The following is a 20602-nucleotide window of genomic DNA, read 5'->3' as shown; positions in this document are numbered from 1 at the left end:
TGTTTGTCAGCAATGCAACAAGATCACAATTTGATATCAGATATAGCAAAAGATATAATATACGGTACAATAAAAAAATATAATGGATACAGTTAAAGTAAAACTAACAAAGACAGGTACAATAACTAAAATATAAAAAAAAAGGGTCTTTCAATGTTATTCTTCAGCCACTTAATTTTTAACTAGCTTATATATCTATAACACACTAAAACTGAAATTAAAATATTGCTTCTATACAACAAAGGGTTTGTGGGTGGGGAGTTTATTTTGTACCTAATCAGTTCATGTGATTGGCTTATTATTTTACGCACAAGTATTCACAAAGTTTGATGTCAAATTTCAGGCATTCCTGGCAATCCTTAAAGTTAGCTGCTATGAGCTTTTTTTTGTGCCTATTTATATGTTTTCTTTTTTTTTATAACACTGGAAATTATCATTTGATTATAGTAGGCAGACCCTTATACTTAGGCAGGCTGTTGGAGGATGTTGCTGTAAAGGCCTGACCCAATGTCTACACAACAAAAGAAGATAAGAATCTGCAATTACATTTTCTAAAAATCTAAACATACGTATTTAGTGCAGAGAGGATGCCCCACCCCCCAACTAAAGTAGAGTTTCACTTTAAAAAATTACAAATTTTGAAAAGATTATTGTAGTGTGTGCTAAATCACTACTAGTAAACTAAACAAGAATATCACAAAGTTGTAAGGAATGTGAAAACACAGTAAAGTGTAACAGACCACCAATGAAAATGTTTTTGTAGATTTTCTTTTAAACCTACATTGTGATGGCTCATTCTTTTCTACCTGCTACCACATTTATAGCTACATCATACAGTTTTAAGTAAGTGCTGAACAGGGATAATGCACATGTAAAAAACCTGCTAACCATCTCCTGCTGTTGCAATAAACATAACATCTTTGTTTTACATGCGTGGCTCACTCTAGACTTGCTGGGGCCATGCACAGAGACAGTCCATTGAGAGCCAACCTAATAACTGTACCAAAGAGCTACACAACACACAAAGTGGCATAGGCTCCTCATTATAGCTAGTGATAAATCATGGTTATTGCCTTGCTGCAGCAGTTATAGCTAGCAAGCCAGAGATGCTGTTGTTTACTATTGCTATTAACAAGCTACATTAATCTTAAATACATGGGACCTGCTTCTTGCCAGCAATTCGACCCACCAAGAGACAACAAGATTGAAGCTAATTGGGTTGGCAAGGATTAAGAGATCTTTTGTCTGTGTGGTAGAAAATGTGGTTTGAATTTGTGGTTTTGTGTTACTGTATTGTCATTCAAATACTGGAACATCAACATCATATGTTGCCTTTTTGGATATAAATGCATAAAGCACATTTGTATATATAGAAAATAAATTCATAAAGTTGAGTATGGTTGAATTTAATTGATCCTCTTGCTCTGCAGAAAAACACCCATGAAGAAAATGAATGGCAGTAAGTGTAGCTAGGTAATTAGAACACAGTTTTCTGGTACAGAAAAAGCTATTAAGAATGGAAGTCCCACATGATAGTAAATGCAGCAGACTAAAATAATATATTTGATATACTTACCAGATTGAGGTTATTATTCATGCTAAACCACTGGAATGAAATGAAAAACCTCCATGACAATAAATCACCAAAAGAGGAAACAGATTACTATGTCTTTTAATCCTTATTTGACGCTTCGATAAAGAAACATACCTCAGGTCAACACCATAAGTCTGAAAACTGATGTGAGACTGAAGGTTTGATGAAACTTAAGACTGTGGGTTAATACTCAACCTATATTTAAGGGTAATTTCTTTCAATAAGCTACTTACCATATGTTTCAAAGTTTCATAAATCTGCAACAGGAACTCATGTAATTTTGGCAAGTGAAGGCAGACATCTTCCTGGATTTTCAAAGTGGTAGTATCACTCCACTCAACAGCTTTTCTAAGCCAATTCCCAATCTCCATCTCAGAGGCTTCGGTGGCCATTATTGCACAGAGGCGGCCTCGTAAACCAAAAGCAGATACTGTCTTCTCATTTGGAAAGTCTGAAATTAAAAACAAGATTGTGACTTGGTGTATGTGCTAAAAATACAAGATGATAACATAAAAACAAAGTTTTAGCATGATAACCCCCATCAAATCATTCTCTGCAGCTATTACCTTGTGTACCACCACCTCCTCCCTTTAGAGTGTAAGCTCTACGAGCAGGGCCCTCCTGTACCTTTTGTATTGTACTGTAATTGTGTTGTCCCCCTGTACATTGTAAAGTGCTGCGCAAACTGTTGGCGCTATATAAATCGTGAATAATAATAATAATAATAATAAAACAGGGCAAAATTGTCCTGTGACCAAAGATAAACTAGAGGTCATAAACGCAACTAGATTTTTGAATGAACGTTCATTCAAAAATGTGTACGCACATCCATAAAAGAATTCTCAGCACATTTGACCCCTTGTCAAATGTCATTTTAAAGTACTTAAAAATGTTGTTTCCTTTTAACATTTGAAGTGAATGTCATTTCCCTAACAAAAAACACAGACACTGTTAGAATTGTGTTTGCTGGGGAAATTTTTTTCCATAATGCTCTTTCAAACTTTCTCAGCACTGTGCTCAAAAACAAAGGTTGAATTGACTCCACTAACAATTGGAAAATCAAATGAACTTATACATTTTGAACAAAATTTTACTAGTGTATAGCCAGCTTAAACACTTCAATAACTGGGCACTTTCACTCCCTTCCTTCCCTGGTCAATTTTTGAATAATTGCATGGTCAATGAACACAGCAACCATATGACATTTTTATAATTTTTTTCACACAAATTAAGCTTTCTTTTGGTGGTATTTAATCAGTACCGGGTTTTTTTTTTGTTTGTTTGTTTTTTTTGCTAAACAAATGAAAATAAAAAAAGTTTTGCAAAAAAAGTAATTTTTCTTCTTCACTGATGAGACTGCACTGATTAGGCTGCACAGATGAGCAATGATAAAGAGGCACTGATGAGCTGCACTGATGGCCACTGTGAAGCCTTGTGCACACGACTGGATTTTCTGATGGGAATTGTGTAATGACAGGCTGTTGGTGGAAAATCCGACCTTTTGTATGCTCCATCAGACAATTGTTGTCGGATTTTCCATGGACAAATGTTGGATGGCAGGATTTAAAATTTTCTGTGGACAACGGTCTGTTGTCAGATTTTCCGAGTTTGTGTACACAAGTCAGTCGAATAAAATTCCAAAAACGCATGCTCAGAAGCAAGGATGAGCCAGAAGAGGTCGGTCTTGTAAACTCGCAGTCATAATGGAGAATTAACATTAGTGGCGTGGAAAATTATGAAATCTTGAAATGTAGCACACATTCTCTTCTTCATTAATGGGATAATAAGGAAGCTGCTTTGCTGGTGATACTGATGGAGTTATGGCAAACAAATTTTCAAAAACGTTTTTTTTCTAGTGATATCAAGAATAATATTATTATGCTTGTTGTTTATTTATTTTTATGGTAAAAGTTACCACAACACTATTATCCTGAAGTTTTTTTGAGATCAAAGATACAATTATGTTGGTGTCCCTTGTTAATTTTACATTGTATTTTTTAAAATGCACTGGCCTACTCCCAAACTGTTATTTGAAGTAAAACACATAGCCAAGTATTATTCTCCACAATTTTTTATTGTGCATTAAAAAAAGAAAACAAATAAAATTAGACATGCTATCTGCCAATAGAACTTAACCAAATCATTATTCATTATTATTCAACCAAAACATTTAATAAAAGCCTCATGCATGTATCCTGCTTCTTAATATAAGGGGTCAACAATGCCAAGAGTTGGTGAAAGCAAGGGTCCGTCATCCGGAGATAATTCCAAAAATCACCTGGATTATTCTTCTGGAGCTCCAGCAGCAAAGACATATGACATAATTGGTCACGATTAATAAAGCAACCAATTTTTGATCCAAGGAATCCTCCTCCTTCTGTTCCTGGACTGGACTTGGGTCAATGCAATAACTCCAAGGCCAATAATAAATAACATGTTATCTCCTCCGATTCCGCAACATGGCTGGTTGACGAACGGCCGAAAAGTGCTAAATGAAAAGCGCGAATCAACACGCACCAAACTTCTACTAACACAAAATTAGCATAAGAAGCCAAAAAGGTGGCGCTAAAGAACTGAAAACGAGAGTTAGACTTACCGGTAACTCTGTTTCTAGGAGTCGTCCAGGACAGCACTAGAGAGATAGGCTCCACCTCCAGAGGCAGGAAACACAAACCAGATCTTTAAAGGGCGGTCTCCGTCCCTTCCCCTTCAGTCTTGTAAACGAGAACTTCCCCGGAAACGGCTTCTGTAACGACAAAAACACTTGTCCAGCATTATAACAGCATATAGGGAGGGAATCCATGCTGTCCTGGACGACTCCTAGAAACAGAGTTACCGGTAAGTCTAACTCTCGTTTTCTCTAGTCGTCTGTCCAGGACAGCACTAGAGAGGATCAACGAGAACTTACCAGATTAGGGGGGGACTACCGCTTGAAGGACCTTTCTCCCAAACGCCTGGTCTTGCGCTGAGATAAGGTCCAATCTGTAATGCTTCATAAACGTCGAGTAGCTTGACCAAGTTGCTGCTCGACAAATTTGTTCTGGTGTTGCTCCAGCTCGCTCTGCCCATGAGGTCGATAGCGCCCGTGTGGAGTGAGCCATGGGGGAAAAAGGACATTCCATTTTCATTCCTTTGTAGGCTTCTACAATAGCTTGTTTGATCCACCTTGCAATTGTATTTTTTGAAGCTTGTGACCCCAATTTTTTACCCGCATGTAAAACAAATAATGCATCTGATTTTCTAATGTTTTTTGACATCTCCAGATATTGTAAGACACAGGCTCTCACATCCAGTTGGTTGAACTCAACCTCCTTAGGATTAGTGGGAGACCCACAGAACGAAGGCAAAACAATTTCCTGTGTTCTGTGGAATTTTGTCACTACTTTGGGTAAAAACCCAGGGTCCGTGCGCAACACCAGCCTATCCTCAAAAATTTGTAAAAACGGCTCTTTCACCGAAAGTGCCTGAAGCTCGCTAATGCGTCTGGCTGTGGAAATAGCCACTAGGAACACCGTTTTAAGCGTGATCCATCTCAAGGAAGGTTCTTCTTCCAGAGACTTTTTTACCCATCCCTGTAACACAATTGACAGGTCCCATTTGGGTAAAATTTTGAAAGGAACAGGTTTAATCCTGGTCAACCCCTTAAAGAACCTGCTAACTAGCGGGTCTATCGCCAGAGGTTGATCCAGAAAAACAGACAGGGCCGTAATTTGTACCTTTAAGGTACTAATGGCCAGCCCCTTATCCACACCGTCTTGTAAAAATTCCAAGACTGTCGGGATACTTATAGACACCTTTTTAGTGTCCAACCATAAACAAAAAACTTTCCAGTATTTAACATAAATTGCTTGGGTTACCTTCTTCCTACTAGCAAGAAGTGTTTTAATTACCCTATCTGAGAGTCCCTTAGACTTCAAGAGACTCTCTTCAGACACCAGGCCGATAACTTTAGGGTCTGTAGTTCTTGTAGCAGAACTGGACCCTGAGACAGCAGATCCTCTCTCTCGGGCAGTATGAGGGGAGGTTCGTCTGTCAGGCCCAGCAGCACCGAGAACCATGGTCTCTTCGGCCAGTACGGAACCACTAGTATCAATGTGGTCTGTTCCTGCAAAAATTTCCTCAGGACTAGAGGAATTAACTTGAATGGGGGAAAGGCGTAGCAAATGTGAAAAGCCCAGCTTTGTGCCAGAGCGTCTATCCCTTTTGCCCCTGCCTCCCTCTCTAGGGAAAAGTATACTGGGACCTGGGTGTTCGCTTTCCTGGCGAACAAGTCCACTTCCGGAAGACCCCATTTGCGCACTAACATCTGGAAAATCTCCCTGTTTAGTGACCATTCTGATTCGTACACCCGGTGTCGACTCAGAAAGTCCGCCAGGTGGTTGTCCACCCCTTTTAGATGGACCGCTGAAAGCGATTTTAGGTTTTCCTCTGCCCAATGCATGATCGTACTTGTTAGTTTGATCAAGGACGGGCATCTTGTTCCTCCCTGCTTGTTTAGGTAGGAAATCGTCACTATACTGTCCGAAAGGACCTGTACATGGTGGTCCTTCAGATCCCTGGCGAACACCCTTAAGGCTTCCCAGACTGCCTGCAACTCCCTCCAATTGGCTGACCTCTGGGACTGTGTCTTCCCCCAGCATCCTTGGGCTACCTTCGACCCCAAGTGGGCCCCCCAGCCCCAAGCACTGGCATCCGTGGTGATGCGAACAGACACTGGAGGAGACCACCAAAGACCCCGTACTAGGTTCTCTTCTCTCTTCCACCACCAAAGAGACCTTTTGGTCTTTGAGGATAGATGGATAGTCCTGTCCAGGGACTCTTGTGTCCCGTCCCAACTGCCCAGAATATTGGCCTGGAGACACCTGAGCTCTTGCCCAAGGAACTGCAGGGATTGTTGCCACCAATAGGCCCAACCCTGCCATAGCTGACCTGATGGAAATTGTCTGATTGGACTGCAGGAAGGTTACCATGTCTTTCACCTTTATCACTTTTTCCTCCGTGAGGAAGACTTTCTGTGACACTGAATCCACCAGAAAACCTAGATACTGTAAGACCTGTGTTGGTATTAGGTGTGACTTCTCTTGGTTTATCAACCACCCCAACCTTTTTAGACAAGAGATAGCTACCCTCAGATCTCCCTGCAGTTGGAGCTTTGAGGGGGCAAAGAATAAAAGGTCGTCCAAGTACGGTATGACAGCGATCCCTTTCAGTCTTAGGGGAGCCAATGCTTCTGCCAGGACCTTGGTGAAAATCCTGGGGGAAGAAGACAGACCGAAAGGCAGAGCCCTGAATTGGAGGTATCGAATCTGACTTCCCCAAAGAATCGCTATCCTCAAATACTTTTGAGAGTCTTCTCGAATCGGGATGTGAAGATACGCGTCCCTTAGGTCGAGAGAGGCCATGAAACAATTTGGAGGGAGTACTGATCTCACTGTAAAAATTGTTTCCATCCGGAATTTACCCACTTGTTCAGTAACTTCAGATTCAAGATCAACTGGAATTTGCCTGACGGTTTCCTTACTACAAACACGTGTGAATAGAAACCCTGATTTATTTCCTGTGGCGGAACTGGCACTAGAACCCTCTGATCTATTAAATCGCCAATTTGCGACAGCAACGCTGACGCTTTCTGGGGGTCTTTGGGAGGTTTGGTCAGACACATCCTTGCAGGTGGGATGTGTGTGAACTGTATTTTGTAACCCTCCCTGATGATCCTCCGGATAAAAGGACTTGGAGTAGTGTATTCCCACTGTGGGAGGAACTGCCCCAGTCTCCCCCCCACAGGAACCGCGTCACTGGGATTTAGTGTTTTTTTTAGAAGAGGAAAAGAGATTGCTTTTCTGTTTTCCTCCCATCCACTGTTTCTTAGGGGTTGACTCCTTAGAGGTCTGTCCTTGTGACTGTCCCTGTCTTTGAGGACGAAAAAAGCGTTTGCCTGTAGTCTTCTTAGGTTTGACAGGAAAAGCCTTTTTCTTGTCTGCAGTACGGTCCAGGACTTTCTCAAGATCCTGTCCGAACAGAAGGTCTCCCTCAAAGGGGATGCCACATAACCTCACTTTTGAGGCTGAGTCTCCCGACCAAGACTTCAGCCAAAGTGCCCTACGTGATGAATTTACGAGGGCAGCGGTCCTGGCTGACAATTTAACAGACTCCGCAGAGGCATCTGCTATATAGCCTGCTGCTTTATGTAGCATAGGAAGGGAATCCAGAATTTCCTTTCTGGAGGTCCCCCCTTCCAAGTGGCCCTGTAATTGTTCCAGCCAGACCTCCAAGTTGCGAGCCACTATTGTCGTGGCCATTGCAGGTTTTAAGTTATTCATGGTTACTTCCCATGACCTCTTTAACAGTACTTCCATCCTTTTATCCATGGGTTCCTTTAGAACACCCATGTCCTCAAAGGCGAGATCTGTTGACTTTGCACACTGGGAAAAAGCTGCGTCTACCTTGGGCACTTTATTCCAAACACAAGAGGGGTCCTCGCTGAAGGGGAATCTCCGCTTCATGCTTTTAGGAAAAAATAACTTTTTTTCTGGTTCCTCCCACTCTTTTTTGATTGAGTCTATCAGTGTGCTATGAACCGGAAAGACCCTAACTGAATCAGTTTTAAGGGTCTGATACATCCGGTCATGCAAGGACAGGGAGACTGGCTCCTCTCTGATTTCGAGCGTCTCATAAATTACCCCCAGTAAGGCATCAACCTCCTCGAGTGAGAGCCTGTATCTGGGAGAGCTTGACCCTTGAACAGGAACATCTCTGGATGATGCCGCCTCACTTAGGCCATCCAGAGAATCAAGTTCCTCCTCTTCTGATTCGTCACCTACAACTGGGGTGGAAGCAGAGGGGACTGCGGCTGGTTTTGGGGTTTCAAGGTTCGCTAACATTGCTTTGATGGATTCCATTTCTTTCTGTACTCCAGAAATCAAATCCTTACAAGCTCCCGTAGCTTCCTTATAGACCAATTTGTCTATGCATGGTTTACAAAGGGGCTTAGACCATCCTTCTTTTAATTTAGCCATACATGAAGGACATCTCTTCTTCCCCCCTGACCTCTCTGGTTCTTTGGGCAGAGCCTAAGGCAAGAGAAGGAGAGAAGAAGGAAGGGAAAAAACAAACAAGCCAACGTCAGCGAAACCTTTAGCAAAATAGGACGCCTTCACCAAACACCTATGTGCACCCCACCAACCGCTAACAGGATTCGCAAGACTCTTTAGTCCGGATCCTGTTTGAGAGAGAGAGGGAGGGAGGAAAAATACACCTGGACCATTTCAAAATGCCTTTGCATTGATTAGTCCATTACTCCCCCCCCCCCCCTCTCTCCCAGCCCTGTAGGTACAAGACACCTCTGTGTTTGCCTACCTGAGCTGGTTCGGCTCCACTGCCACTCTCCACTGCATCCATTTCGTTCAGAGCACGCCTGAAGGCTTCCCTTCGTAACGGTGATGAAGCGATGCAGCACGAACGCTTGAAGCACGCGCTTAACCGCCTGGAGGTTTTCCTTCGTAATGGCGATAAAGCGATGCAGCGCGAACGCCTCGTGGCTGCGGCTTTTTATAATAGCCGCCAAAGTCCCGAACGTCCACGCTCGCCGCGCGACCCGGAACCGGTAGTGGATTGCCGGAAGTCCTCTATCCTCCTCCTGTGATGCACAGGCCGGAACTCGAAGCCTGTGCCCGCCCCCCGCCTGACTTCGCACCAATTTAGAACCTATTGTCAGGCGGGGAAACGAACGCCCTCCCCGGGCTTCAGAAGGAGAACGCCGGTTCGAAGCTGCAGTCAACCCGACCGGAGGACTTCAAAAACGTCAGTTTACCAACAGGTAATCCGAACTCCTTCCCCGTCTCTTATGGGCTATCCCACCGTCAGGGGAAGGGGAGCTCCTGATCCAGCCTCCTCCTCCGGTGGAGGAAACACAAAGACTGAAGGGGAAGGGACGGAGACCGCCCTTTAAAGATCTGGTTTGTGTTTCCTGCCTCTGGAGGTGGAGCCTATCTCTCTAGTGCTGTCCTGGACAGACGACTAGAGAAAAAGCACGTAGTACATCAGTACGTTTGTGTTTGTTGGCCGACAATTCCTTGCCGTTTGTATGCAAGACAAATTCCTGGCCACATCCTTGGGACAAAAGTCTGAGGTTTTCTCTGTGTAAAACCCGATCGTGTGTACGAGGCTTTAGAGCTGCACTGATGACCAGTGTCCCGATTATCTGCATAAATGTCCCCTATCGTTTGCCGGCTCTCCTTTCCCCACACTGTGACAACCCGTGAGGAAAGGAATGCTGATAACCAGCAAGTTTTGCATGTGATCAGCTGGGATTAAACACAGCTGATCACATGGTAAAGAGCAGCTGTGATTGGCCACAGCGATTAGAGAGTGCACCCTCGGGGGTGTGTTGGAAGTGTGTTCTGGGAGAACGTCCGATGAACGCCGTCCCCCTTCCAGAACAACAGAGCCACGCTTTAGACGCTTTTCATCTATGGCACGGTATTGAAGTGGTTACGGATTATGCCGCTTTCATCCCTGTCCCAACCAAGACAATTGAAACTAAGTGCAAAACTCCTAACAGCTGACAACAAAGCAAAAGTACTGCATCATAGCTGGCAATGCACGGATCGCAATTAAACCAGTTCAGCAGGGACTGAAAAAAGCTGCTCAATCTGTGCTACACCCTACATTTGTGTATTCTGTCGGCTGGGAATTCTCTCCACTGCCAGCATACAAAAACACAACAGGGAGGATTCTTTTTGATTTTCCGAATCATTTGGTGGAGAGGGGGATCGTTATTGCGTGGTATTGTTTTTCAGGGGTTGGGCTTGGCCCCTTAGTTCCAGTGAAGTAAACTCTTAAGGCGTCAGCATACCAAGACATTCTAAACAATTTCATGTTCCCAACTTTGTGGGAACTGTTTGGGGATGGCCCCTTTCTGTTCCAACATGACTGCGCACCAGTGCACAAAGCAAGGTCCATTAAGACATTGATGAGCAAGTTTGGGGTGAAGGAAATTGACTGGCCTGCACAGAGTCCGGACCTCAACCCAAACACCTTTGGGATAAATTAGAGTGGAGACTGCGAGCCAGGTCTTCTCGTCCAAAATCAGTGTCTGACCTCACAAATGTGCTTCTGGAATAATGATCAAACATTCCCATAGACACACTTCTAAACTTTGTGGACAGCATTCCCAGAAGAGTTGATGCTGTTATAGCTACAAAGGGTGGGTCAACTCAATATTGAACTATATATATATATATATATATATATATATATATATATACACACATACACACACATACATACATACATACATACACACACACACACACACACACACAGACACACAGACACACAGACACACACACAGAGTCATGGGCAAAATTGTTGGCAACCCTGCATTTCTGTCAGATAATGCACCACTTCATCCAGAAAATTGATGCAAATTACAAATATTTAGGCATTCTCATGTTTATGTCTTTTGTATTGGTATGACACATAAAAGTGGAGAAACAAAACCTTTCTGGTGTATTTCTGTGTGCCACACGGAGCTTGAAGAAGAGAAAGAGCAGCAAAGAATTGTAAAAAATATGGCTGCAGGCCAACAGTGCAACCGCGCATGCGCCTTTCTGAAGTCTGCCGAGCTCAGGAAAGCTTGTACACGGTCAGCCATTTTCGGCTGGGCCGGCGCATAAACAGTGACGTAATGGTTCCATTTTTGAATGAAAGGCAAATACACTCGGTCTCGGTGGCGGCGCCTCGCCAGCCACTTCAGCGAGTACAAGACTGGACTGCACCATGGCTGGAGGAGCCTGTAGGAACTCCGGCCATGTCACTGTACCCTGTAGCATCCCTGATACTTGGCTGCTGGAGACTCCCACAGCTGGTCCCCTGCAGCTGCAACATCAATCCACCCATGGCTTGGCTGCTATCTATGAGAGGACTGAGGAGGCACAGGCAGCAGTTACCAGACAAGAACGGCAGTGGCGAGAGTTTACAGAAACACAGATATTCAATCTTTTGCTATCTCCTGTTCCATTTCCGCAACCTCTGACCACCTCCTGTACCATATACGCAGCCTCTGACCACCTGAGAAGGGGTCAGTGACAGCACCACCGGAGTGGGGGGGGGGGGGGGGGTCACTGATATAAGGGGGTATAGTGAATACAATAATGTAAGAGGGCACTGATATAAAGGTTCCCCCTTATAACAGTAACCCCCCCCTTTTCCTTAGTGTATTCACTTTGCAGAAGGTGGTCTCTGGTCACCAAAGTCCCCCCCCCCCCACATTAGCGTTCCCGGCATTCTCCTTACAATGCTGAGGGGAACCCTGGGACCCTGATGTAAAGGGCAATGCTGCAGACCCTGATGTATGCGGGAACTCTGATGTAAAGGGGAACTCAGTGGACTTTGATATAAGGAGGTCTCTGGTCACCAGAGCCCCCCTTAGATCATGATCTGCAATGTTCCCCTTTCCGTCAGAGTTCCCTTACACTGTAAGAAAAAATCCTGCAGACTCTGATATATGGTGGAACTCTTGCTGGCTTGGATATATTAACCTGATCTTCATGTAAATGGAGAAATATGTTTTTTGACTTTTGTTTAACTTAAAAAACATTGCTAATAGTGCTAGCTACATGTTTATAGTTTAAATATTAATGTTTGCACTGTTTAGCCATTTTAGGTACTTTTTTGCAGTGTAAGTAAAAAATGTGACTGCCAGTAAATGTCATGATTTTTGGCAGTAAAACATTGGTGTCGTTTGTAAATTTTTGTGTCCTGTCAGTAAATTTGACTTCGGGGGGTGGTTGGCAACACTGGTTGCTGGATGTCTTGACTGTGCACATGGCATTATGAAATCTGTCTTACAGCAGGACAATGACCCAAAGCACATGTCAAAAAGCACCCAGAAATGGTTTAAGACCAAGCAGTGAAGAGTACAGAACTGGCAGCAAGGAGTCCAGATCTAAATCCCAAAATCCTATACAGCATCTGTGGAGAGTTTTCTAAACAGCAATCAGTTGGCAAAAAAAGAGTGGCTACAATTCCAGTAGAGAGATGGAAGAAACTCATTGATGGTAACAGGAAGTGATCGATTTCAGTTGTTTTTTCCAAGGGGTGTGCTACCAAATATTACATTGAGGGTACCACTATTTTTGACCACAACTGTATATATGAAAAAAAATGTAACTCGATAGGGCAGCATTGATTCAAGCAATCCCGTTTCACTGAAACCGGCACTAAAGTTTTTATGCATACCCGTATTATCAGTTTTACAGACATAAAATTATGTAGCTGGCCAGCGCTAATTGGGGAGGTGGACAGGTGGAGGTCGTCAGAGGCTATAACACTGAACATTAACCGGTTCCCGACCAGTGCACGCCAATGTACGTCAGCAGAATGGCACAGCTGGGCAAATGGGCGTACCCGCACGTCCCTTTGAATTTTCCACCGTCTCCACCGTGCCATCGCGTGCGTGCCAGCAGGGAGCTCCGTGAGTCAGGTCACGGGTCGTCGATGTCCACGGGGATACCAGCGATCGTCTCACAGAGAGGAAGAACGGGGAGATGCTAATGTAAACAAGCATCTCCCCATTCTGCCTAGTGACAGTGTCACTGGTCTCTGCTCCCTGTGATTGGAAGCTATAATCAGCGATTTTCTCACAGCTAGCCCATCCCCACTACAGTTAGAACACATCCCTAGGACACACGTAACCCCTACAGCGCCACCTAGTGTTAACCCCTTCACTGCCAGTCACATTTACACAGTAATCAATGCAATTTTAATCACACTGATCGCTGTATAAATGTGAATGGTCCCAAAATCGCACCAAAATTGTCCGACATATCAGCCACAATGTTGCAATCACGATAAAAATCGCTGATCGCCGCCATTACTAGTAAAAAAAATATATTAATAAAAATGCCATAAATCTATCCCCTATTTTGTAGACGCTATAACTTTTGCACAAACCAATCAATAAACACCTATTGCAATTTTTTTTACCAAAAATATGTAAGAATATGTATCGGCCTATACTGAGGGAAAAAACAGTTTTTTTTATATATTTTGTGTTTTTTTCACTATATTTTTTGTTTATAGCGCAAAAAATAAAAAAACGCAAAGGTGATCAAATACCACCAAAAGAAAGCTCTATTTGTGGGGGAAAAAGATCCATAAATTTTGTTTGTGAGCCACGTCGCATGACCGCGCAATTGTCAGTTAAAGCGACGCAATGTCGAATTGCAAAAAGTGCTCTGGTCTTTGGCCAGCAAAAGGATCCGGGACTTAACCCTTTCATGACTAAGCCTATTTTTGGCATTTGGTGTTTACAAGTTAAAATCCATATTTTTTGCTAGAAAACTACTTGGAACCCCCAAACATTATATATATATTTTTTAGCAGAGACGCTAGAGAATAAAAACGGCGATTGTTGCAATATTTTATGTCACATGGTATTTGTGCAGCGGTGTTTTAGACGCAACTTTTTGGGAAAACGCACTCGTGGAATGACGACAAACTACGGTACCTAAAAATCTCAATAGGTGACGCTTTAAAAAAAAAATTCTGGTTACCAGCTTAGTTACAGAGGAGGTCTAGTGCTAGAATTATTGCTCTCACTCTGACGATCGCGGCGATACCTCACATGTGTGATTTGAACACCGTTTACATATGCTGGCGTGACTTCTGTATGCGTTTTCTTTGCTTCGCGAGCTCGCGGGGACGGCGGGCGCTTTAAAAAAAAATTTTATTTTTTATTTATGTTAAAAATTAATAAATAGTTTTTTTTTTTTAAAACAAAATTTTTGATCACTTTTTTTGCTGTCACAAGGAATGTAAACATCCCTTGTGACAGTAATAGGTGGTGACAGGTACTCTTTATGGAGGGTCTTTTAGACCCCCGATCCCTCCTTTACACTTCAAACTATTCAGATCGCCATTTTCGGTAATTCTGAATAGTGTATTTTTTTTAAAATCCGGCGCCATTGGCAGCCGAGTAAATGGGAAGTGACATCATGACGTTGTTTCCGTGTTTACCATTAGGAGACTGGAATGAAGCCGCTTATGGCTTCATTCCAGTCCCTGTCCAGCCGCCGGAGGAATCGGATGTGCGATCGGTGCTCCCGATTGAACGAGAGCACCGGTAATAGCAGCGGGAGGCGGCGGGAGGGGGGGGTGTCCCTTCCCGCTCCTCCGGCATAACAGCCGAGCGGCTTTTAGCCGCATCGGTTGTTATGGCTGGAAAGCCAATCGCCCGCTCTGAAAAACGGTACCGGGATGATGCCTGCAGGTGCGGGCATCATCCCGGTATAACCCCTGGAAGCCAAGTATGCACATCTGCGTACGCTTGTCGGCAAGGGGTTAAGTGGTTAATTAAATCCTATATATTTACGGCAGATATTATTTGGTACTAGGTATTTTAAATCATGTGTAAATATAATTATCGTCTTAAGATAGTACACAATGATTTGTGTGATGCCTTAAAAGCCAGAGTTCTCTTTTGTTTTGTATTCTTATATATGGTGTAGTCCAAGCTGAAGAAGATTTGTGCATTATGCACATGCCATGTCTATTTTTTACACAAAATGTAAAATGTTTTCTAAAACTTTACTGCTTTAATATGGGCACTTTCTGGCATTTCAGCACTTGAGAGTTTGCACATAGCCCATTTACACTGGAAAACATTTGCACACAAAGGAGGTTATTTACTAAAGCAAAATTCACTTTGCACTGCAAGTGCACTTGGAAGTGCAGTCGCTGTAAATCCAAGGGGGACATGCAAGGAAAATAAAAAAACAGCATTTTAGCTTGCACATGATTGGATGATAAAATCAGCAGAGCTTCCACTCATTTCAGATCTACCCCTCAGATTTAGAGCCACTGCACTTCCAAGGGCATTTTCAGTGCAAAGTGGATTTGCCTTTTCGTAAATAACCCCCAAAGTACACTGACGGAGAAACATGTATGATTTTTGAGTCTTATGTCGCGTACACACGACCAGACTTTCCAGCAGACTAGGTCCGACAGTCTTTACTACGGACTTTGCAGCGGAGTTCCAACGGACTTTCAAATGAACGGACTTGCCCACACACGATCACTCCAAAAGTCCGCCCGTTTTGAATGCAGTGGCATACAGCACGTACGACGGGACTAGAAAAAGAAAGTTCAAGACCCAGTACGTCACCCTTTGGGCTCCTTCTGCTAATCTCGTGTTTATCGTGTGTTAGTTGAAGTTTGGTTAGAGACGATTCACGCTTTTCAGACTCCAGCTTATTTTGATTGTTTTTCTGCGGTTCAGTTTGTGCTTGTGGGTTTGTATCTGCTTTTCAGTGCGTGTTGGCCAGTTCGTACCTGTATATCAGGGCGTTCTGGTCCGCTCGTTCCTGGTCTTCAGGTCGCTCTTCACAGGCCTTGCTGTTCTTCAGTGCGTTCGTTTAAGTTTGTTCTGACCAGCCAACTGTTTTGAAGCCATGGTGCATGGACGTACTTGTTCAAGTTAGTGCTGCGTGGGGACTTGGTGTTGGGGTTAATACTTTGACCCAAGCCCAGTCCATGAACAGGGCGAGGAGGAGTTCATGAACGAAAACTTGGTTACTCCAGCGTGACCAATTCTCACACATGCTTTTGTTCGTGAGACCCGTGAGAATAATCATGAGGGTTTCAGGAATTATCTCAGGATGACGCACCCCATTTTTCACCGTCTGCTGGCTTTGCTGACTTCTTATATCAGCAGGCAGGATGCCTGCATGCAGCAAGCCATCACTCCGGAGCAGAGGCTAGTTACCACGTTGCAGTACTTGGAGAGTGGAAGAAGCCTTCAGGACCTCAAGTTCTGGACAGGCATCTTCCCCCAGGCTCTGGGGACCATTATCCCAGAGACCTGTTCTGCTATTAGTCAGGTCCTGCAGAAGGACTATATTAAGGTAAGTTTTATCCTTTAACATAACATTATATGTATATAATGTTTGCTAATGTCTTAAATGTCATCATTACCTAATTACCATGATTTGAATATGCTGTGAATGTCCCCTTTATCCTCATGCATGCAGGATTTTTTTTTAATTAAACTCCTTTTTTGGCCTACATGCATATTTGCCTTCACTAACCTCCCCAGTATGCAATCCTGGGCCCATATACACCTATAGCCTAGTCCCTTTAACAATGTATATTGTCAGCTCCATTGTACTGCTTTCCCCGAAACACCCCCTAAAATGCGTCAAAATGTAATGTGTGGCCTTAAACTCATTTAGAAGACTCCCCCCACCCCCTAAAATGTGTCCAAATGTAATGTGTGGCCTTAAATTAAATTTAGACGCCTCCCCCCCATACATTTTATCAATGGGCCATCAGAAGGCATGAGGAATCTGATTAGTGTTCCTTGTATTTTTGACTTTTTAAATACGCCTTCAAAAAAATGTTATACTAATGTTGTGCAAGAATGTTTTTGTGTAATCTGCTTGCAATGTTATGTTTAAAAGTACTTATAATTTTCTTGTTTGACTCCACAGTTTCCTTCCACTTCACAGGAATGGCAGACTGTGGCCTCCCATTTCGCAGATGAAGCCTTCTGTCTGGGCGAGCACCTGATGAGGCCGTTGCCCCAAAGGACCTTCACCCTGGAGAGGAGGGTTTTTAACTACCGGCTGGCCAGAGCGAGAAGAGTTGTTTAGAATACCCTCAGGACAATGGCCAGCCGGTTCTGTCTGTTTCTCACAGCCATCAATATGGTGGACTATAAACAAAATCACATTATCCTGTGCTGTTCATAATTTTTTAAGGAAACATTCACAAACTTTATATTTCTTCAGTTGGGTCTGAGGCCGGACTCTTTACTCACAGGCCTGGATATTGGCCGTACTGGCTTGGCACTCCAAACCGCCCGTCAAGTGCAGGACATATATGTAAACGATTTTAATGGTAGGGGGGCCATTGCAATGGCAGAACATCTTTAAAGCGGTAGTAAACCCGCAAATTTTTTTTTTTTTTTTTACCACCTGCAAAGCAAAATGCATAATGAGCTAGTATGCACCGCATACTAGCTCATTATGAAATACTTACCTTAGAATGAGGCCCCGACTTCTGGCCCGATCCACGCCGAGGGAGCTGACATGCTCCCTCTGCGTTTCTTCCAGGTATCGCGGCTCCGGCGCTGTGAGTGGCCGGAGCCGCGATATCATCACTCCCGTGCTGGGCCGGCCACTGCCGGACTTTCAGCCAAGAATCCCCTTGTGCGCATGCGCCGCTGCAGTTAAAAAAATTAGTATACAACCACTTTAACATTTATATTAATATTTATATTAAAAAAAAAAATTATGAAAAAATCTTGAGTTTTATTTCTTGTTTGCTTTTCTTTTTGGCTGTCTCCTAGGTTCTCTTAGTGCACTTGCAGTGGATTTCCCTTTAGTAAATAAGCCCATTTGTCACTGTAAACACAAAATGAATTACAAAACTGGTATTGAGTATTGAAAGAAGAAGCCACACATTGTTGTCGTTTAAAACTTTTACTCTGAGCACATTCACACATGTGCGTTTTTTTAAAACGGGACTCAATGTTATTTTGTATTTTTATCACTTTTTTTTGTGTTTTATATTTTTTACTCAATATAAAAAAAAATTATTTTGCACAATTTTTTGGGGTTTTGTTTTTTTCCAGCATTATTTGTTTTTTTTGTTTTTTTACGAAACATCACCTAAAATTGTACAAAAAATATGTATTTAAAAATATGCAGGCATAAATAGATTACCTGAAGCTGGAGTGTCAGACACTCACCTAGTGGGATGCAGATTTCACCCACTTCCTCCACCTCTCCTTCCTCCAGATCCTCGGGGGGGGGGGGGGGGGGGCTCGGGGATCCTCTGACTGTTGTCGGAGTCTTTTCTCCCCTATGAGAATGAAACAAAAGGTATACTTAGTACACTGATATTTGAGTCCAGAAATAGGAATATGAAACATTGCTTAGAAGTGGTGCACAATTGTCTGTTTGGGAAAAGATCCAAGTTGAAGGCATGATTCAAATTCCCTTTTAACCAAACTGCAATACTTACCTTTTTTGGCCAAGTTTCACAGATGGAGACACCTCAAGTATCCCCTGGAGCCCATGTGTGGGTTACCCTAACAAATGTTCTCTGGTGTCCCACACTAGTGCTCCTGAGTCCAGATGTGTAAACAGCTGCTATGTCCTCTCCTTACATTACACTGAATCAAGTTTGCAAATCATTCTGGTTTCAAAGACATCTACACAACAATATCCTAAACTTCTGTTAATAAGAAAAATTATCAAGACCAAAATGTAGGTATAACCCTGTACCAGCTAAATACATTATATGTATTGACAAACTAACATTTAATGTTTCAATATTTTTATTGAAGGTTTTCAGTACAATACAAACAAAAGTCTCATTAATGCGGCAAAGTATTACATCTAGCACGATGCACAATTGAGCAAAACACCGGTCAGTTCCTAAGACATGTTGGCAGCGGCAACTCAGGTTCCACAACTAAAAACCCTGGATCACACAGGATCCCATCTGCCGATGCTGTTACCTCTTGAGTTTTATAGATGTCCAATCGTGCAGCTAGCACCGCTAAATGAGAGATTTAAAGAAAACAAAGAACAGAAAAGAAGAGGGGAAAGACCCAATAGCAGAGGAAGAGAGAAGATTAGAAAATAGGAGAAGGTGGAGAAAAAGGAGAATTGGGGGAGAGCTGGGAGGGAGGGGGGGGGGGGAGGGAGCCGTAGTCCTGGATCCTCGAATCCTTGCTACTATAATAGCGTTAAACAGCGCGTGTCCTGGGATCGTTAGTTAGATAGACAATCCATGGATCCCATATTCTATGGAACATTTTCATCCTGTCTTGAGACAGCGCAGATAGCCGTTCGTTTAGCATTAACCATGACATTTTATGTTTGAGCTGGGCTATCGGTAGTGCGGCAGATCTTAGCTGAAATAAATAGAAAGGTAAGGAGCCTCTGCTGAGGTCTGGAAGCCCCTGCCGCTGTGCCCCCCAAGAGGGCCAGCTTAGGTGATTTTTTCAGGTTCAGTCCTGTGATTGTGTAGACAAAGTTATACACTCTAATCCAAAACCTTCTGACCTTCGGGCATGACCACCAAATATGGTAGGTGGTCCCCACCTGGCAGCATCCCCTAAAACAGACAAACTAACATTTAAAAACATCATATGTATTGGCAAACAAACAATATTTACAGCAGTAAACAAAAAGCACATGGAGCAGCATGCAAGTTAATTATAACAACACACGACAAGTACTTACTTTTAAGCACCTTCTTGATTCTTTGATACTGATATGGCTCCCTCATTTCAAGGTCAGTACCCCAGGCAGACATTAGGTTTGTGGAAAATAAAATTGGGATCTTGCGGAATATGTACAGGCGGGAGCACAATAAGCTACAGAATTCCCTCAGATCGGGAGCAGCAACAGATGAGGTTTATGTCCCCAAGCTGTGGTACTTCCACAAACTCAGTTTTCTGGACGACCAGACTGAAGTGAAGCAATTACTTTTAACCCTTCCCTGCAGCCTTCCTTCCACCCCAGCAGAGGCTTCCCAGGAACAACCGGGCCCTTCCATCCTTGAGGAAGTGGAAGCGCCCAGCTGGAGCTGGGTATAATATTTTTTGGAAATATTGATTGTCCTAATATTAATGATGTTAACTAAAATGTTTGAATTGCTTACAAATCAATGATTTTATCCCAAAAATGATGTATACATATCACTAGACAGTAGTGGCCAAAAATGTTGGTAAAATGTTGGTGAACAGCTAGAAAAAGGCTGGGGTCAGAATGATAGCCTTTTCTATTTCTTAACATTTAATTTGCAAGTCATGAGTTGAAAATTGTGTGTGATTCATGAAGCAAAAATGTCCCTTTTTTTTATATACAGGATGAGCTCAGCCAGAAGGAGGCCTTGCCCAGTGGTAGACAGGAGGAGGCCATGACCAGTGTCAGGCAGGAGGAGCCTGTTCCCAGTGGCAGCCAGGAGGTGGCTGGGCCCAGTAGGAGCCTC

At 43.2% G+C, this 20602-nt stretch overlaps 2 protein-coding genes across 5 annotated transcripts in view; both read right to left on the bottom strand.

Annotated features, from left to right (window-relative positions):
- FANCC (FA complementation group C) overlaps positions 1 to 20602 on the bottom strand; it is a 308404-nt gene that overhangs the window by 263832 nt on the left and 23970 nt on the right. For 2 of the 4 annotated variants that reach the window (XM_077474811.1, XM_077474812.1), the window contains exons 2-3: positions 18348 to 18460; positions 1828 to 2045 (exon numbers count right to left, since the gene is read on the bottom strand). In XM_077474811.1, coding sequence (XP_077330937.1) covers positions 1828 to 2045; positions 18348 to 18460 — 331 coding nt within the window. Of the gene's footprint in view, positions 1 to 1827; positions 2046 to 18321; positions 18461 to 20602 lie in introns of those variants that run through there. The other 2 variants (XM_077474814.1, XM_077474813.1) reach the window with 2 other exon arrangements.
- On the bottom strand, positions 4186 to 6014 carry LOC143973920 (uncharacterized). The gene is made up of 2 exons (XM_077474815.1): positions 4503 to 6014; positions 4186 to 4340 (listed from the first exon to the last, which is right to left on the bottom strand). Exon 1 carries the CDS (start codon positions 5926 to 5928, stop codon positions 4507 to 4509), a length of 1422 nt encoding a protein of 473 aa, XP_077330941.1. The 5' UTR covers positions 5929 to 6014; the 3' UTR covers positions 4186 to 4340; positions 4503 to 4506.

This window comes from Lithobates pipiens, unplaced genomic scaffold, assembly GCF_037356315.1.
Source record: "Lithobates pipiens isolate NorthernLeopardFrog02 unplaced genomic scaffold, aLitPip1_a1.2 Scaffold_13, whole genome shotgun sequence".
In the NCBI taxonomy this organism is placed as follows: domain Eukaryota; kingdom Metazoa; phylum Chordata; class Amphibia; order Anura; family Ranidae; genus Lithobates; species Lithobates pipiens.
The sequence above is the reverse complement of the archived record's forward strand: the minus strand, read 5'-3'. Positions and strand labels throughout refer to the sequence as shown.